We start from the raw sequence: 14,696 nt of genomic DNA, 5'->3' as shown, positions 1-14,696 counted from the left end.
TACACCATTCTCAGCAAATCCACCACAAACTAAAGACCTTTACGAATTTCTACTTAATACTGAGATCAGCACTGTTTTGATAGCCTTTCACTTGATAGCTTTACCATGCCCAATACTAAGAAATAAAATTCAAGTTCCCCCCTCATCTACTGAGCAACTTATTTGTTCTTCTGAATACATACTGCTCTCAGAGAACAAGTTTTTTCTTCCGAATTTCACATTTTCTAGCCACCATTTACAACTTCTTCACTACAGCAGTGCTAAGGCAATTGAGTCCATGGACACTAAAAACTTTGCCAGACACACCCACCCACCCCAAAAGCATCCACATGCAGAAATAAAGACAATTAGCCATGTACTAACACCTGTTAGTAATTTTGAACAGCTAGTTATATAAATGCCTCCTGAATATCCAGGTGTAAATGTCCCTTGCCTAATCAACACAGATTTTCAGAATGAAAACATAATTATAATCAGTACTGCTACTGAATTGTTTTTAAAGCAATTGAGAATAATTTCAGGAGAGCAGGTGGCCTCCATATCCTGCACTTACACTGTTTTTCATTAAATCACAGTATTTTCAACAGACTATGCCATTTCATAAGAAGAAATTTCTTCACAAAATATCTTTTCTTCTTAAGTCTTAAAACATTCCTCTTGCAACCCTAGTAATTATTATTTTGGTAAAATCAGTGGGGAGATAATTACAGGTTATGCACACATTAGGCATACTTAAGGAAAAAAAAAAACAAAACACGTTATTCTGTTCAACATAATAAATTCACTGCATAAAAGAAACACTTTGTTTCAGATTCCAGCTACACCAGTTGAGCAATAGATAGAATAAATGTGCCAAAATTGCCATTATAATGTAGTTACTTGAGTTAAGCAGAAGTGAATCAGATTTTGAGAAGGATCCAATGTCACTATTTTCTCTTCAATGAATATCCAAATTCTGGGGGAAAAAACCCAGGCAGGTATCATGGTGCTTTTGGGTACAGATAATTAACAACTATTTGAAAAGTTATTTCATGAAAATGCTAAAGAGTAATTCCTTTCCCTACTCTTGTAGGGATATTAAAGCATCACTCTGCTCAAGTGAAATCTAAACCATCAGTTAAGATTAAAAAAGGCTATATCCCAGTAGTATTCGGAGAATTTTGTTGTACATACATGAAAGCCTCTGTATTCTAGGAAGGTATTTACCTAAGAAGAGTTCCTGGTGTAGTTCGGAGCACTTACAATGTTACTACACAGATTACTATGTTGCTGCTTTGAAAGCCAAACAGAAACGCTGGTGAAACTCACAGACACATTGAGTTTCCTACCTGCAGCTAGAACATTTAGCTAGCGGGGAAAAAAAAAAAAACACAACTCTTGGAGAGCACGAAGAAAACATATAATCTGTTTTTGACAGAGCAGGACAGACTTCCAGTTACATCCTTCTATTTTATAAACTTGTTGTTTCTTTTACCTGTTTATCAGCGTCTTTTGGTTACAGCCTGCCTGCCCGTTCTGCTACACCAGCGTCCCTGTACGCATACAGACGGCGTCTGTTACCGTTCGGTTCATACGTTACACACGGCTGTTCAGGAATTGAAACTAGGAAGACAGAAAGCAGTTTTAAGCAGCCCGCTACACGACTGCTGGAAAGGCGGGGAAGCGCTAAGGCCGGGGAGCCGGCTCCCCAGAGCCCCCACCAGCCCTGCGGGAGCTTCGCCCCGCCCCCGCCGCACCCCCGGCCTCTCCGCCACCCGGGGGCTGCCCTCGGCGGGGGAAGAAGAAGAAAAGGAGAAAGAAGAAGAAGAAGGCCAGGGCCGGTGCTGCCGTCGGTACCTGCGACACCGCCGCCGTCCCTGCCGCCCGTCACCCACCCGCCCTCCCCACAGCGAGTCGCCACACCCCCGCCCGCCCTCACCGCTCCGAGGCGTCACTCCACCCCGCCGGCTACAGGAAGGACCCCCGCGTATGGGCGTCCTGCGGCGTGCCTGAGATATTTTCTTTTGGGCGCCTTTTTTTTTTTTATTATTTTTTTTTTTTTAAAGAGAGTTTAACGTTATTCCCCCTCTTCCCTGTGTGCATAAATGTACAGTGTACAGGTATATATCGGTTTGTGTGTATTTATATGCATGGGCGCGTACGTGTGCACACACTGTGCCAGGATTCTGCGAGCGGCGTGTTGAGCACCTTGGCCATGAAAGCGATGCTTGCCGAGGGGCGCGAGGTTTGCCGATGCTCCTTGTCACGGAGATCAGGCGTTCGCTCGGGTAGCCCGGAGCGGCGGGTCCTTTCCCGCTCAGCGGCGGAAGGTGTGTGGCGGCGGCGGAGGTTCGGTTCGGTTCATGTGAGTGCTTTTCGGCGGGCGGCGGGGCCTGGTGGGTCCCAACATCCCGGGGTGGCTTTAGCCCATTAACGCGCTCCCAGCGCGCCCGAGGGTGCCTTAGTTCGGTAGTTCCTTGCCGCTGGGGCGTTGTGTCATGGCGGTGTGATGCCCCGGGTCTCCCCCTCGGGCCCGGCTGGGTCGGACCGAGCTGTGTGGGGCGGGGAGGCGGGAAGCAGGCACCAGGCAGGGCCGCGGAGTTTGCATCAAGTCGCCGGGGCAGTGCGGGGAGGCTGGAGCGGGTGTTCCCTGTGGGCTGTGTGTTGCTGTGGTGGTCGTAGGGAGGCCGCTGCCGCCCCTCCGAGGGGAATTCTCCGGCAGCGGAGGGGCGGGATGAGTGCATCGAGTTAGAGGAAGCGACGTTATGCTCGTTGTTGTTGAATTTGTATAAGGGATTTAATCGTGGGGCTCACTGTGTAGTGCAGCTATAGAGTGGCATTGCAAACACAGATGCTGCACTTTGTGGGGAGGAAGCAGGCACGTGAAGCGGTTCCGAACTCCATCGTGTTTCTTTATTCAGTTCGTCAGCTGAAATGACGGTTTGGAAGCGTCATAGTTGTGGGCTGTGGAAGAAAATGCCGTAGTAGGGTGGAAAGCACAGGCATGGAGTATCTGCTGAGCCTTGCGTAGGAACGGCTGTTACTAATTGAAAAGTAGATGTTTTCTCTGTGTTGGTAATTGGTATATACATTCATTATGCTTTTGTGTAGAGTTCAGTGAGTGAAAAACAGTGTATAACTAAGTATTTGGTCCATCCTTTGTAGACATACTTGCAGGACTTAATATACAGCACATATTCTGTACAGGGATGGAAGGACATGATAACAAGGATGAGCTTATGATTTGTTGCTTGTCAGGTTATATTACAAGCCCACAGCTAGCCAGCATATGGCAGTGTTACTGAAATACTGTATACCTTGAGCTAATGGGTAAATGGTTTTGTGCTGGGTTTAGCAGCTGGCAAAATAAAGAAATTAATACTGCAAACTAAGTAATCCTTGCATTTCCAGTTCGATTTCTGTAATTCAGATTTTTTTTAAAAAAAAAAAAAACAAAAAAACTGTCACTGCTTTTCACATAGTTTTGCAATTCAGGATACTCACATGAAATCTGTAGTAAGGCCATAGTGAGTAAAAATAGCATCCCATACTTGTATGCTCTTATCATTCACTTATTATATTATTCTCCAGTTATATTTACATAATAATACTTTATTTGGCAGACTTGATGGAAAGTAAGCCCAAAAATCTGTGAAATAAAAGCAAATTTCTAAAGCTGAGTTTTTAATACTGCATATTATTAAAAGGGATAAGGCCTTAGAAATGAGTAACAGAAAGAAAAAATAATATCAAACAGTTGGTAAAGTGGGGGATTTTTTTTTTTTTTTTTTTTTGTTGGTTGCTTGTTTTTTTGGGGTTTTATTTTAGCTAGCCTCAAGGATCTTTGCTTGTCAGTACAGCTTCACCCTGTCACAAACTAACAATATATTCTTGTTATGGTAATTTTGACTTTAAAGAATCTTAAGAAATATATTGGTAGTTGCTTTGATGTTTTAGCAGCACTGAATCATAAAAATGCAAGATGTTGAAGGCAGAGAGTCAAAATGATTCTTATAACTATCCTCAGCAGATATGGGCTCTGGAATGTCTTTCTCCAATTGCAAATAGGAAGCTTGTGCATATTTTATGTGTATTGCTATAGGTTTATTTCACACCATTAAATGTAAATAGAAAAGGAAACAATTTCCCATTTCCCAGACTGAAAGCAGCAGATGTTGTCTGGAGAGAATGATATCAAATGGAAAAGTATATTTGCTAAAAAAAGGACATTTGTGCAAATCTGAAAATAGTCCACTAGATTGGAAATAATAGGACTCTTGAGTTGCCTAGAGCCTTGAAGAGTTGATGCTTCTGATGATGAAGCATATTTGAGTGGGAAAACAATCTGAAAAATAAAAGTTTAATGCAGAAAGGTATGACGAAGTTGCTTTGACATCATTATAACTCTAATTTAGTATGAATTTGACAATGGCAGGCTAACCTAGGGCCCCTTTACCAAAGGAAGGCCAAACAACCCATGGATATTTTTCCATCCTTCTGACTTAGGTGTTTTCTGTAATGGTTATTCTCCAAAATATATTTGACTAAACTCCAGTTAATACATTATTGTTTTTTCAATTATATATCTTACCCAAGAGAATTAGCAACAAAGTTAATTGGATGCCATGATGGCAGCAAGCAATCCCCTAGGACTTCTTGTGCTCTGGAAAATTCTTTAAATCAATTCATGATGTTTTCCTAAAATTCTTTCTGAAAATCAGTGAAGGGACTCTAGTCCACTAGAGTCCTTACTTTCTACTGACCTGAAAGTTTCACAATATTATGTTTTCCGGAAAAGAAAACTACGAAATGTCACGTGAGTAATGCTCCGTCATGCAAGGCATATTGATGGCATTCCTTCTTTTTCCTGTTACTGTTTTTTCTAAAGTGCTGCCTGCTTAATAACCTTGGTAGAATCACATTTTTGAAGAACAGAGTCCTAATTTATAGAATATTGAAATATATGTATTTATCTGTGATGTTCATCACCAAAATGTCACGCTATATGCTTGACGCACCAAATTCCTAATTTAGGTAGCACATCATCACAATAATTTAATCAGTGTTGCCAAATTAATCCTTTGTTTGTTTTTCTTACATAAACTCCATAGAGACCTGGTTGTTTGTGACTTTGGGGGTGGACACAATGACAGTGTTGTTGTTTCTTAAATTAGGACTACAGTAGAAAGTAAAAAACTTTGGTTTTATATTAGTCTGTAACACACTGAGATATAGAATACTCATTTCAGTTGGCATGAAGCTTTAAAAACAGTTTCTGGAAATATTGTAAAAATGCCTCAGAGTATTTCTATACTTCTATTATACAGCACATTTTATAGTATAGAGCTGTGTTGGTCTGTATTATAAGATAGTAAGAGATAACATAAGGCAATAATCGGCTGTAGTGATGTGTGTGTTTTCTTTCTGAATCAACAGACCGTTTCTAAAGTTGCTGCTATGTGTTAATTTACGAATTAGCCGTAGAATAAAATGAGAAAACTACCAGTTTCTCAGCTTCACACACACGTACCCCCCCCAACCTTAAAGAAGAATAAATAATTTCATGGATGTCATGTTAACTCTGTTAATTTCTGAAAAAGCCCTAAGAAGCAGCAGAGGTAGCTTGTACATCCTGGAGGACAAGAAAGCAAACAATGGCATCAGAATGAAGAGTGGATCTTGGATTGGCAAGAAAAAAAATGTATTGAGACAAAATAGGTGACAAGTTTTATCTTAGACCTCTAAGAGTAAAAATAAAAATAAAGCTCTTGTGTACCTACAAATCCCACCTACTTTACAAGTCCCTGGAAGCATGCTGGGGAAATAACTGTATAATAAAAATAAGATAAAGCACTTGTCATAAGGAGGATTTATCAAGTGTATAGGAAGACAAATCTGGTATCTACCATAGTGGTTTTTTGAACTTTTCTGGTTATTATTTGCTTGCTGTATGTCACAGCTGCCATGTGAATGAGTGTATTAATGTTTGTCTCTTCTAAGGGAGTGTTTCCTAAAGCCTAAAGAATGTCAAATGCTAGACAACAGAGGTAAAACTGAGGGGTCAGCATACAGGGCAGCTGCTAGGAACACTGGATGTGAGTGAAGGAAATATTATCTCCTGTTTCTTGTAGTGATCTGAATTATATGATGTCAGTCCAGAAGAGACCCCCAGAAACCCCTGTTTATTATTCTTCTAAACAGTTACCTGTATGGTTCTTATTACTCTCACCAAGAAGCATTTCCCTTGTTAGATTTTCTGTTATACTGGGGGTGAGAGGGAAATCAGTGTTTAGTATTTATTTCCATGGTTACATTAGTATTAAACAGTAGGGGGGGAGGAAATAATTTCCATGGTTACATTAGTATTAAACAGTAGGAGGAAGAAAAGAAGTCTCTGGCTTTTTCCCCCCCCAGTGTGGTGGAAGCCATTCTTACTCATAATTTAATATGGTTTCAAAAAGATTTGAATATTTCTTAAAGCAACCTTCTGCTTTCATAGCTTTGATTTTATATACACACATATATATAATTTTGTGTGCGTGTATGTGTTTGGGAAAGAGTCCTTTCCTTTAAAAAAAAATAATGAAAAACTGGGAAATGGTTTACAGACTAGGCTTGGTGACCACAGATCAGGAAGTCATCAGTTAAAGTTTCCACAATTTTCTTGTCTCTTGCAGGACGAGAAAATATAGTACTGTCTGCACTAGGAGGTTAGAGGTCAGTTTCTTCAGAGTAAGTGTAAAATTAATATATTGGTGTTTTACTTCACAGGTGGTTTATTTAACCTGCTTTCAAAGCTAACAAATCTTTGATGTTTTTTGTTCTCCCACATAGTCACATTTGGAACATATGGAAATATCACAATTAGAAGGGTAGGCTTTACTACAGTTTTTAAAATTAAATAAAAAGCAGTGATATTAAAGAGGGAAGTATTACTGATTTTGTAAACTGAGTGTGATGAAAAGACCTTAGCAGAAGAGGAGCAAAAGATCTCAAGTTCATTGTCATCTGTTATACCTTAGTCACTTCTGACAGATGTTTGCCTAACCTGTTTTTAAAACCTTTCATTAATAGATATTCCACAACCTCCATAGGCAGCCTGTTCAGTCCTTGACTCTTGAAACTTTTCCAAATATCTAACTTAAATGTTCCTTGCTTCTTCCTGTCTGTAGTAGACCTGGTGAACAGCTTAGTCCCATTCTCATACCAACTTTTGCATTTGAAGAATGAGACCAAGCCTCCCATCTATCTTCTATTCTGTAGACTAAACAGCTACATTTCTTTCAAGCTTTTTGATCTTCTTTGAAGTGTCTTTAAAAAGTTGAGAGGCAGGAAAGGAGAATCTCAACAAGAGCAAATCTCTGTGGCATTTATGGGGGGGGTCTTGAGTATACTTGAGTGCAATGTGAGTATTACTTGGGAAGCCTCTTGAGCAGCTGAGACAGTTTGCCTGTAATAAAATGTGGCTAGTCAGGCCTTCCCTGACTTGCCCCTCCATTATTTCCTCCTGTCTCACATTTCTCTAGAAAAGAAGTTACAGGTTTGAGATGATTTTTTTTTTTTTTTTTTTTGTTTGTTTGTTTGTTTAAACTGGAGAGGAGAGGCATGGCAAGGGAATAGATTCCCAGGTGAGAAGTTGTTCTCTATAATGTTTGTGGTGTGGTGTTAATTCATTAGTTAGTTGCTTTTACACTTTTTGAGCCTTAAAGTCTTCTAATCGTGTAGTATATAACAAGCATGAGTTATATTGCAAGCAGGTATTTCCCTCCTGAAATTGTAGCTCATGTGGTTACAGTCCGTTGAATAGATCTGATAGAACAAGGTAAAGCACTTGGAGCATAACAAAAATGTGCTAGTTTGCTTGGGTAGCATAACAGCACCAAGTGTTTTGAGATTGTCACCACATTCATTTGAGTATTCCTAAACTGTCTAAGCATATGTCTTTATATTTAAATAAGAAAAGTTCCTTGCCTTAGCATGCTCTGTGTTTCTGACAAATGCTTATAAAGTCAGTGGTTTTAGACATGGCAATCGCTGGGATTCTTGGTGGCAAAATTCAGTGTGTCAGATCCCTGTTCAGTTTTCTAGGGAGTAGTTGCTTGTGATAGAAATCATGGCCTGCTCCTGGGTGATAGTCTGTAATACCAGGTGATATGCCAACACAAAAAGAAATCAGTTGAATTTATAGGTTTTTTTCTAAATGCCAATTTTTATTTCCTTTCTTTGTGCCCCCCCAAGGACCATCTTAAAAGTTGTATGCCTTTCAGGACTGACAGGTGGTGATGGTTTCATATCTTAGTGCCCTCTTACTTTCTTATTGGTAGCTTGTAAAACAGTTTGCAATTTCAGTTTTCAATATAATATTTTAAATACCTGGTTGGATCAAATGGAAAAAGAAGGGGAGCAATTAAATGGCTCGTTTGTTTCTTTGTACTCTATTTATTTTGCTATGATAATTACTCCAGTAATTCTAATGCTGGTGCTTACAGGCTAAAATTGAGCTGCATTAGCAGTAGTCTGTGACCACCAAAGATTTTGTTTCTTTATTGTCATATATATTCTTACTCTTGAATGTCCTTGGCTCTGTTCTTCTGTTACTCAACAAATCTTGCATCCTGTCATGGGATTGGGGCAGGAACGGGGGGATAAAAGTAAGTAGGACACTAAGTCAGCATCTGAATAATATTTTCTTTGAAGTCTTGGGGCAGACCACCTTCCAATTGTTCACTTGCTCATTTGTGGTTTGTTTTGCTTCATTCTGTTTTGTCAGAATATTTCAGTTGGTCAGTGGCCTTCTGGTAAGGGTCCAAAAAACCTTTATTGACCATGTGAAGTGTGAACATTATTAATAAAGGTATGAATTACTTTTAAAGGGATAAATGAGGGGGTCATCTCTGCCTACTGAGATGAACGATAAGGTTTCTCTTAGGTTACATTTACAACCTAGAGTCATGATAGTCTGGAATTGATCTTATTTTCATGATTAAATACATCAATGGGGGTCTGTAACAGCAGCTGTAATCACTTGTTGACACTTGCTGTTTCCAAAGAAAATTACTTTGATACCTTACTGAAATGGGAATTGGATAAATTCCTTTTCGCTGTGTACAGTTTTCAGAGAGAAATTCCAGAAAAGAGGTACCTTCTGTTGACCTAGATTCTACAATTTCTGTTACACTCTACAACTTTGTATACAATTCTTAACTTCTTATGCCACTTTATATAAATAAATAGGCTAGAAATTGTTCCTTGACTTCCAAAACTGTAGAGAAGGAAGCTTAAACTAGCAGTCATATTAGAAAGCAATATATACTGTATTTAACCATCATCCATTAAACACAATTCATGTAGAAGATCCCATTCTTCTTCCCTCAGAATGCTGGAAAAAACCTGACGGAGATTGTATGCTGGATTAGAGGAAATTTTAATTCCTCTCATAACTGCTTCCCTGGTGTGTTGTCTCATATTCTAATTATCTGAAAGCAGACAGATTTTGAGACGCTTTTTACATTTGAAAGCGGCTGGCAATGCATAAAACATCATAAAAGAAATTGCCTCGAGTTAGCAAATATCTTCTTGAGATCATTTGGTACAATCTTTTGGCATAAAACTATCCATTATTGAAGACTTATTTCCATTTCCTTCTCATCAGGAGCTTTCCCAACTTAACTTCAACTGAGTATGAATTAATAGTTTAAAGATTAGTCTCTGACTTTGGGAGTCTCTCTCGGAAATGATCCATGGCTATTGGATCTGGTTTCTATCACAGAGTGTTTCTCAATTACAGTTTAATATACAGCTTTGTAGCGGCATCTTGTTTCAGACTCTGAAGATAAGTGAGCAGATCATTTCAGCAGCTCAGTTGGCCGGGGCATCTAGGGACTGCTCTTCCCACAAGAGTGTATGGGCTTGCACATGGCATGCAAGAGGCTCTGTGTTTGGCTTGGTAGCAGCTGCTCTGGAGTGGAGGCTGTAAGTTCCCATTCATGCTTGTCCCACCGTAAGGTTTCAAACCTTCTGTGCTAAGTGCTCTGGTAATTGGTAACAGTCACACACTAAGGAAGTTGCTGTTGCCAGCTAGTATATGACACTGAATTGTACACCAGGGAAATGAATCTTTTCTTAGGGGTTGAATTACCCTGCAATGTCACAGTGGGTAGGTAAGTAATTTCATGTCCATATGATCATCTATAAAATAATGATAGTGATAATGACTAGGCACAGATTTTTTTTTTCCTTTACATATAGCTTATAATTAAATTTTACTGAGAACTTACCTGCAAATTTACACTTTCTGAAGAATGAAAACCAAGATATTCTAATTGAAAATAATTGTTTTAAAACAGTTGGATTTTTATTAGAATAATTTGGAACACAACATAATCAATGTTTAGCTCAACTTGTCTTAAACTATGGAAATAAAAGAAGCTTTGAATCCATAGATGAAATACAGCTATTCCCTGAAAGCTGCTTGGAGGATTTTTATGTCAGATACTGCCAGTCTTAATACCTGACATCAGCCCTCTCACTGTCCAAGGTGAGTGCACAAGGGCTTTGATAGTTTGTATTTTTTCTCTCTGCACAGATCCAGTATTTAAAAGAAGGGAAAATAATTTTCATCGTAGATGTTTTAAAAGCTGTGAACCTGAAATGCTTCCCACTGCATACAACTACAGAGAAGGTTGGGAAAGACAATTACAGGACTGCTTGCTTTTTTGGTACCATTTAAAGATACAGTATCGCTGTGCTGTCTTTAAAGCAGTGCTTGAGACACTGCTTGTAGAAGATGTATTCCAGAAGTTTACCTAGGCGAACACACTATTAACTCAGTAACCGTGGTGCTATTCTGGACTGTACCCAAAGGACTCCTGAGTATACTTACTTTGAAATTGGGTTATCAAGTGCTCGTAAACCCAGGTATTTAGTAACATTGATGTTCCTACCTTAGTTCTTATCAGTACCAGTGTGTGAACATTTTTGTGAGAAGCTGTTCATGCATGTATGCAATGTTAGCAGAGGGAAGAAGGTGGGGATGCTGTCCCATAACAGCTAGAGGTTTGCAAGGGATGCTGAAAGGTAATAAAAAAACTTTTGATGTTCCCATCTAGTTTAAAATACCAAAAACAACTCAGGCCAAAAATAATCCTTTCAAGATCACTCTCTTTGGTACGGGAGGGTAGTTTTTGTGTGTCAGCTGGAATAACTACAATAGTAAAACGTATCTTTTGTTTGCATGGGGTTTACATTTGCTTTATCAGTCTTGGCAAACTGATTTAGTTTTCAAAATGTGAAATAAGCATATAAATCTGGATGGTGCTTCTGTGTTAAATGATTCTCATTTTAAAAAGAAAAAAACCTTAAATATAAGCGGCATTTACTGTACAGAAAAAGTGGTGTGTTGTTTTTTATACAAAGGGCATCGTTCTGTAAAAATGTTTCAAATCAGTAGAAGATCTGAAAAAGCTATGTATTAATATAATTCTTGGGTGGATGTTCATGTCTGAGCAGAAGGAAAGCTGATATTTTGATTTCAAGTATTTGAATTGTTACTTTGTGCACATTTAGAAATGATTGACAGATAGTTGCTGTAGAGTCTGCTTCAGAAGTTGTTTTTTTTTCTGTTTGAGAACAGTGAAGTCCTCATCTGCAGGGTTGTAAATCTATTGCAAATGTTTTTCTTCAGAGGTCCTTTCTTTTATCTCCAAAAGGGGAAGAAATATTCTTTATATTTCTGCCACACAAGTTAAAATTATTGATCCAAAAGGTAGGTAGTTGTAATACTTCTGTAATATCTGGAGATTTTTACTAAGTAGATGAGATGCTTGATAGGACTTTTAAGTCTCTTCACTCTGTACGTGATAAAAGGAAAGACCTGTGTTTTGAGACTGATGCCAGGAATATGTAGTGGTAGATATGGCTGGCATCTGGTTTTGAAGTGATATGTAACTGCTTCTGGCTACTGAGGATTAGTTGTCATCAGCCAACTTCAGATTTAAAAGTTAATTTAGACTTTTCACTCCACAGTTCAATAAATAATTTTCTCTGCACAGGGTAAGTTAGTATCTTTATAGAAGATTTTCATTAACATGCCATCCTCCTGTATGACGTGAGTAAATTCAACACTGGAAAATACAATTATTTCTGTGGTGAATGAAACAGCGTCGTTGAATGTGTGTGGGAGGGTTTTGCCTGTGTAAATAAGATACTGCAACTGCAGGCTCAGAGTTCTCTGAGGACCGCTTTTCCCCTTAAAGCTTTGTTTGACAGCTTTCTTGATCCCCAGTAAGAGATGTTTGCCGTTATTCTTGCACTGATTGCACACAAACATGCACAAATTCAGATTTAATTTTCTGCAGCTTTTATTTGTCTTACATAAAAGGATACCTAAAGTTTCTGCCTCAGTAAATACCAGCAATTGTTAATGCAGTTGTAGTTAGAGAACACTGATTTTTTTTTGATGTACAGCTAGCTGCATGATGTCTGATGAAGGCATTAATGAATAAATAGTGATTACTTTTTAACCTTAGCTTTGCTTTAGCTGAGCAGTTAAATCCCGTTTTCCTCTAGCTGTGCTACAAGGTACTACTTCTACATGTAGAGAAGTCGGTATTTATGTAAAAGTAATAAATGTCAAGATTCTTTTTTACCACCATTGAACTGTGTAATATAACTACGTGGCAGGTTTCAGACATTAAGAGTATTGTGAATTAAAATGGAAAAGGAGGATCAGTGTTCCTGTGAACTAGCTAACAAATACCATTATTTTGCAGACTATTGCTGACATAAAATACATTGCTTAATGGTATTCTTATTTCCAAGCTCTTCAAGGTTCTGAGGGGAAGGTATCTTTAAAATGTGTTTTTAGCAGTTAGGGTTTTTGAGAAGGTTTATACTTATTACTTTGACAGACCCAAAAGAAGATGACTGGATTTTGAGAGGTTCTTTTAAAATGTAGTTTAGTTCTCAAGTGAGACCTGTCTTAGAGAAAGAGGGTAAACATTTCTGCTTTACCTTTTTATAACTGCTGTGCCTGTTCTTAATTAAGGAGGTAGTATGAATGCTCACTTTGTTAGGATAAAGTTGCAAAAATCAGTAAAATCCCTAAGGAAGTGTTTTACTTGGTATCAACAGGTAAGAATTCAGTGCAGTTCTGATTATTCTTCTGCTATCTGATTCATGGATGGTTTATTCTGTAGTTATAACCGTAATCTAAAACTTTCACTCCCCAGTAAAACCATAGAGCGTGAACCGCAGTACAGATTCTTCGAGTTCCTGAGGCATATGCTGACCTTGCAGACTTGTCCAGATGCATCAGAGTCTGCTTATATTTCTGAGTTCATAGGCGTGTGTGTGTGTCTGTAATTGTGAAGTCCATCACCTGTCGAGCAAATTCTATGAGAATATTTTAAGGCATTAATAGCAGCTACTTTTTTTTTTTCTTCTTCTTCTATTCAGTGGTAGGCACTGGATATACTGTGGTTTGGAAAATTAAAGCTTTTATAAATTAAAAAAAAACAAACAGTGTAAATTTTTGAGGTAAGCTTTCTGTTTCAAAGGATTGGATGTATTTTGGGTTTGGAAATCAGTGCTTAAGGTCAAATAAACAAGGTGGCACGTTGTGGGTGTTGCATCTTTCCCATCATGGGATTTCTATGAGAATTCCTTCTGCACATGTTGATCATTTTTCATAAAATTCTGATCGTACTATTAAAATATTAATGCAGTGGGATCCAAAAGATACACACTGCTGAAAAAATACATAAGGCTGTCCAACTGTTTTGGCATACGACCTGCTACTTAAATTTCAGACTGCACTGTAAAGCACAACCAGATGAATCTCTACTGAATTTCCAGGCGACCTGGTAGATGTAGTGGGTGTGTAACCTGTTGAGGCTTAAGTCAAAGTCAAGAACTGCACAGAAGTTGCTTTTCTTGAGCAGTTTTGTGAGCCCTCCATGTCTGTTGAATTATTGTGCAGTCTTCTCAGATTAATAAATTAAGTTTCATATAACTTTGTATACAGTCTTTGTTACTGAAAATTTTTGGTAGCTCTGAAGGCAGAAATTTTGTTACAAACTGCATCTAAATTACTTGACTTTTTATAGTCATGTCTCTGCTTTATTTAATTGTTAGGGTGTCTGCTCAGAGTTAGGAAAGAGTACAAAGTGAATTCAGAAATGGACTGAGACAAGCATTAGTAGAAACTTCTCCCTGAGTTACAAATTTAGCACAAGCTTACAGCCGGGATGTGAATGAAATTGCAAGTACTCTTAACTTACCTTAACCCTTTGAATGTTGCAGCTGTAGTGTGTTAAGATATGATGCCATTAATTAATACGTTATGGCATCTACTAAGTCTTGAAATGCAAACTTGAACAAAATACTACAATAATTTTTCCTTCTGACTATTCAGTTTCTAGTGATCTCTACCATACAGATCCAAGAGATGCATTTTAATTCAAATGAAGCCTGTCATAATACTCTCAGAAGTAAAAATGTAATGCTTTACTTGTTTTACAACCTTTACTTGTTTTAACATATGCTTGTCTTCTTCATTTTTTGCTTCTCATAGACTTGATTTTTGCCTGTCTTGTTAGTGCTGTGGCTTGCTTGTGACCTTGTCTTGACAGGGAGCAATGTACCAGACTTGTCTTCATGTTTAAAAAGTCAATACTGAGTAACTTCTGTTGCCTCAAAATTGGTACTGGTGAGTGGAC

At 38.4% G+C, this 14,696-nt stretch overlaps 2 protein-coding genes across 8 annotated transcripts in view; one reads left to right on the top strand and one right to left on the bottom strand.

The window, feature by feature from the left end:
• Positions 1-1,940, bottom strand: part of TBCK (TBC1 domain containing kinase) — a 108,773-nt gene extending 106,833 nt beyond the window's left edge. Inside the window, exons 1-2 of one of the 3 annotated variants that reach the window (XM_042796258.1) lie at positions 1,919-1,940; positions 1,475-1,602 (exon numbers count right to left, since the gene is read on the bottom strand). The gene's annotated coding sequence lies outside the window, so the exon portion shown is untranslated. Of the gene's footprint in view, positions 1-1,474; positions 1,603-1,836; positions 1,875-1,918 lie in introns of those variants that run through there. The other 2 variants (XM_042796257.1, XM_042796259.1) reach the window with 2 other exon arrangements.
• Positions 1,941-2,262: 322 nt separating this feature from the next.
• Positions 2,263-14,696, top strand: part of AIMP1 (aminoacyl tRNA synthetase complex interacting multifunctional protein 1) — a 38,741-nt gene continuing 26,307 nt past the window's right edge. Inside the window, exons 1-2 of one of the 5 annotated variants that reach the window (XM_042796253.1) lie at positions 2,285-2,344; positions 14,610-14,686. Coding sequence is in view for 1 of the 5 variants with exons in the window: in XM_042796252.1 (XP_042652186.1) it covers positions 2,343-2,344 (2 nt within the window). In the remaining 4 variants the exon portion in view is untranslated. Of the gene's footprint in view, positions 2,345-6,686; positions 6,712-14,609; positions 14,687-14,696 lie in introns of those variants that run through there. The other 4 variants (XM_042796255.1, XM_042796252.1, XM_042796254.1 and 1 more) reach the window with 4 other exon arrangements.

The sequence above is a fragment of the Tyto alba genome, unplaced genomic scaffold, assembly GCF_018691265.1.
Source record: "Tyto alba isolate M040663 unplaced genomic scaffold, T.alba_DEE_v4.0 Super-Scaffold_23, whole genome shotgun sequence".
In the NCBI taxonomy this organism is placed as follows: domain Eukaryota; kingdom Metazoa; phylum Chordata; class Aves; order Strigiformes; family Tytonidae; genus Tyto; species Tyto alba.
This window is presented reverse-complemented; position numbering and strand designations above follow the sequence as displayed.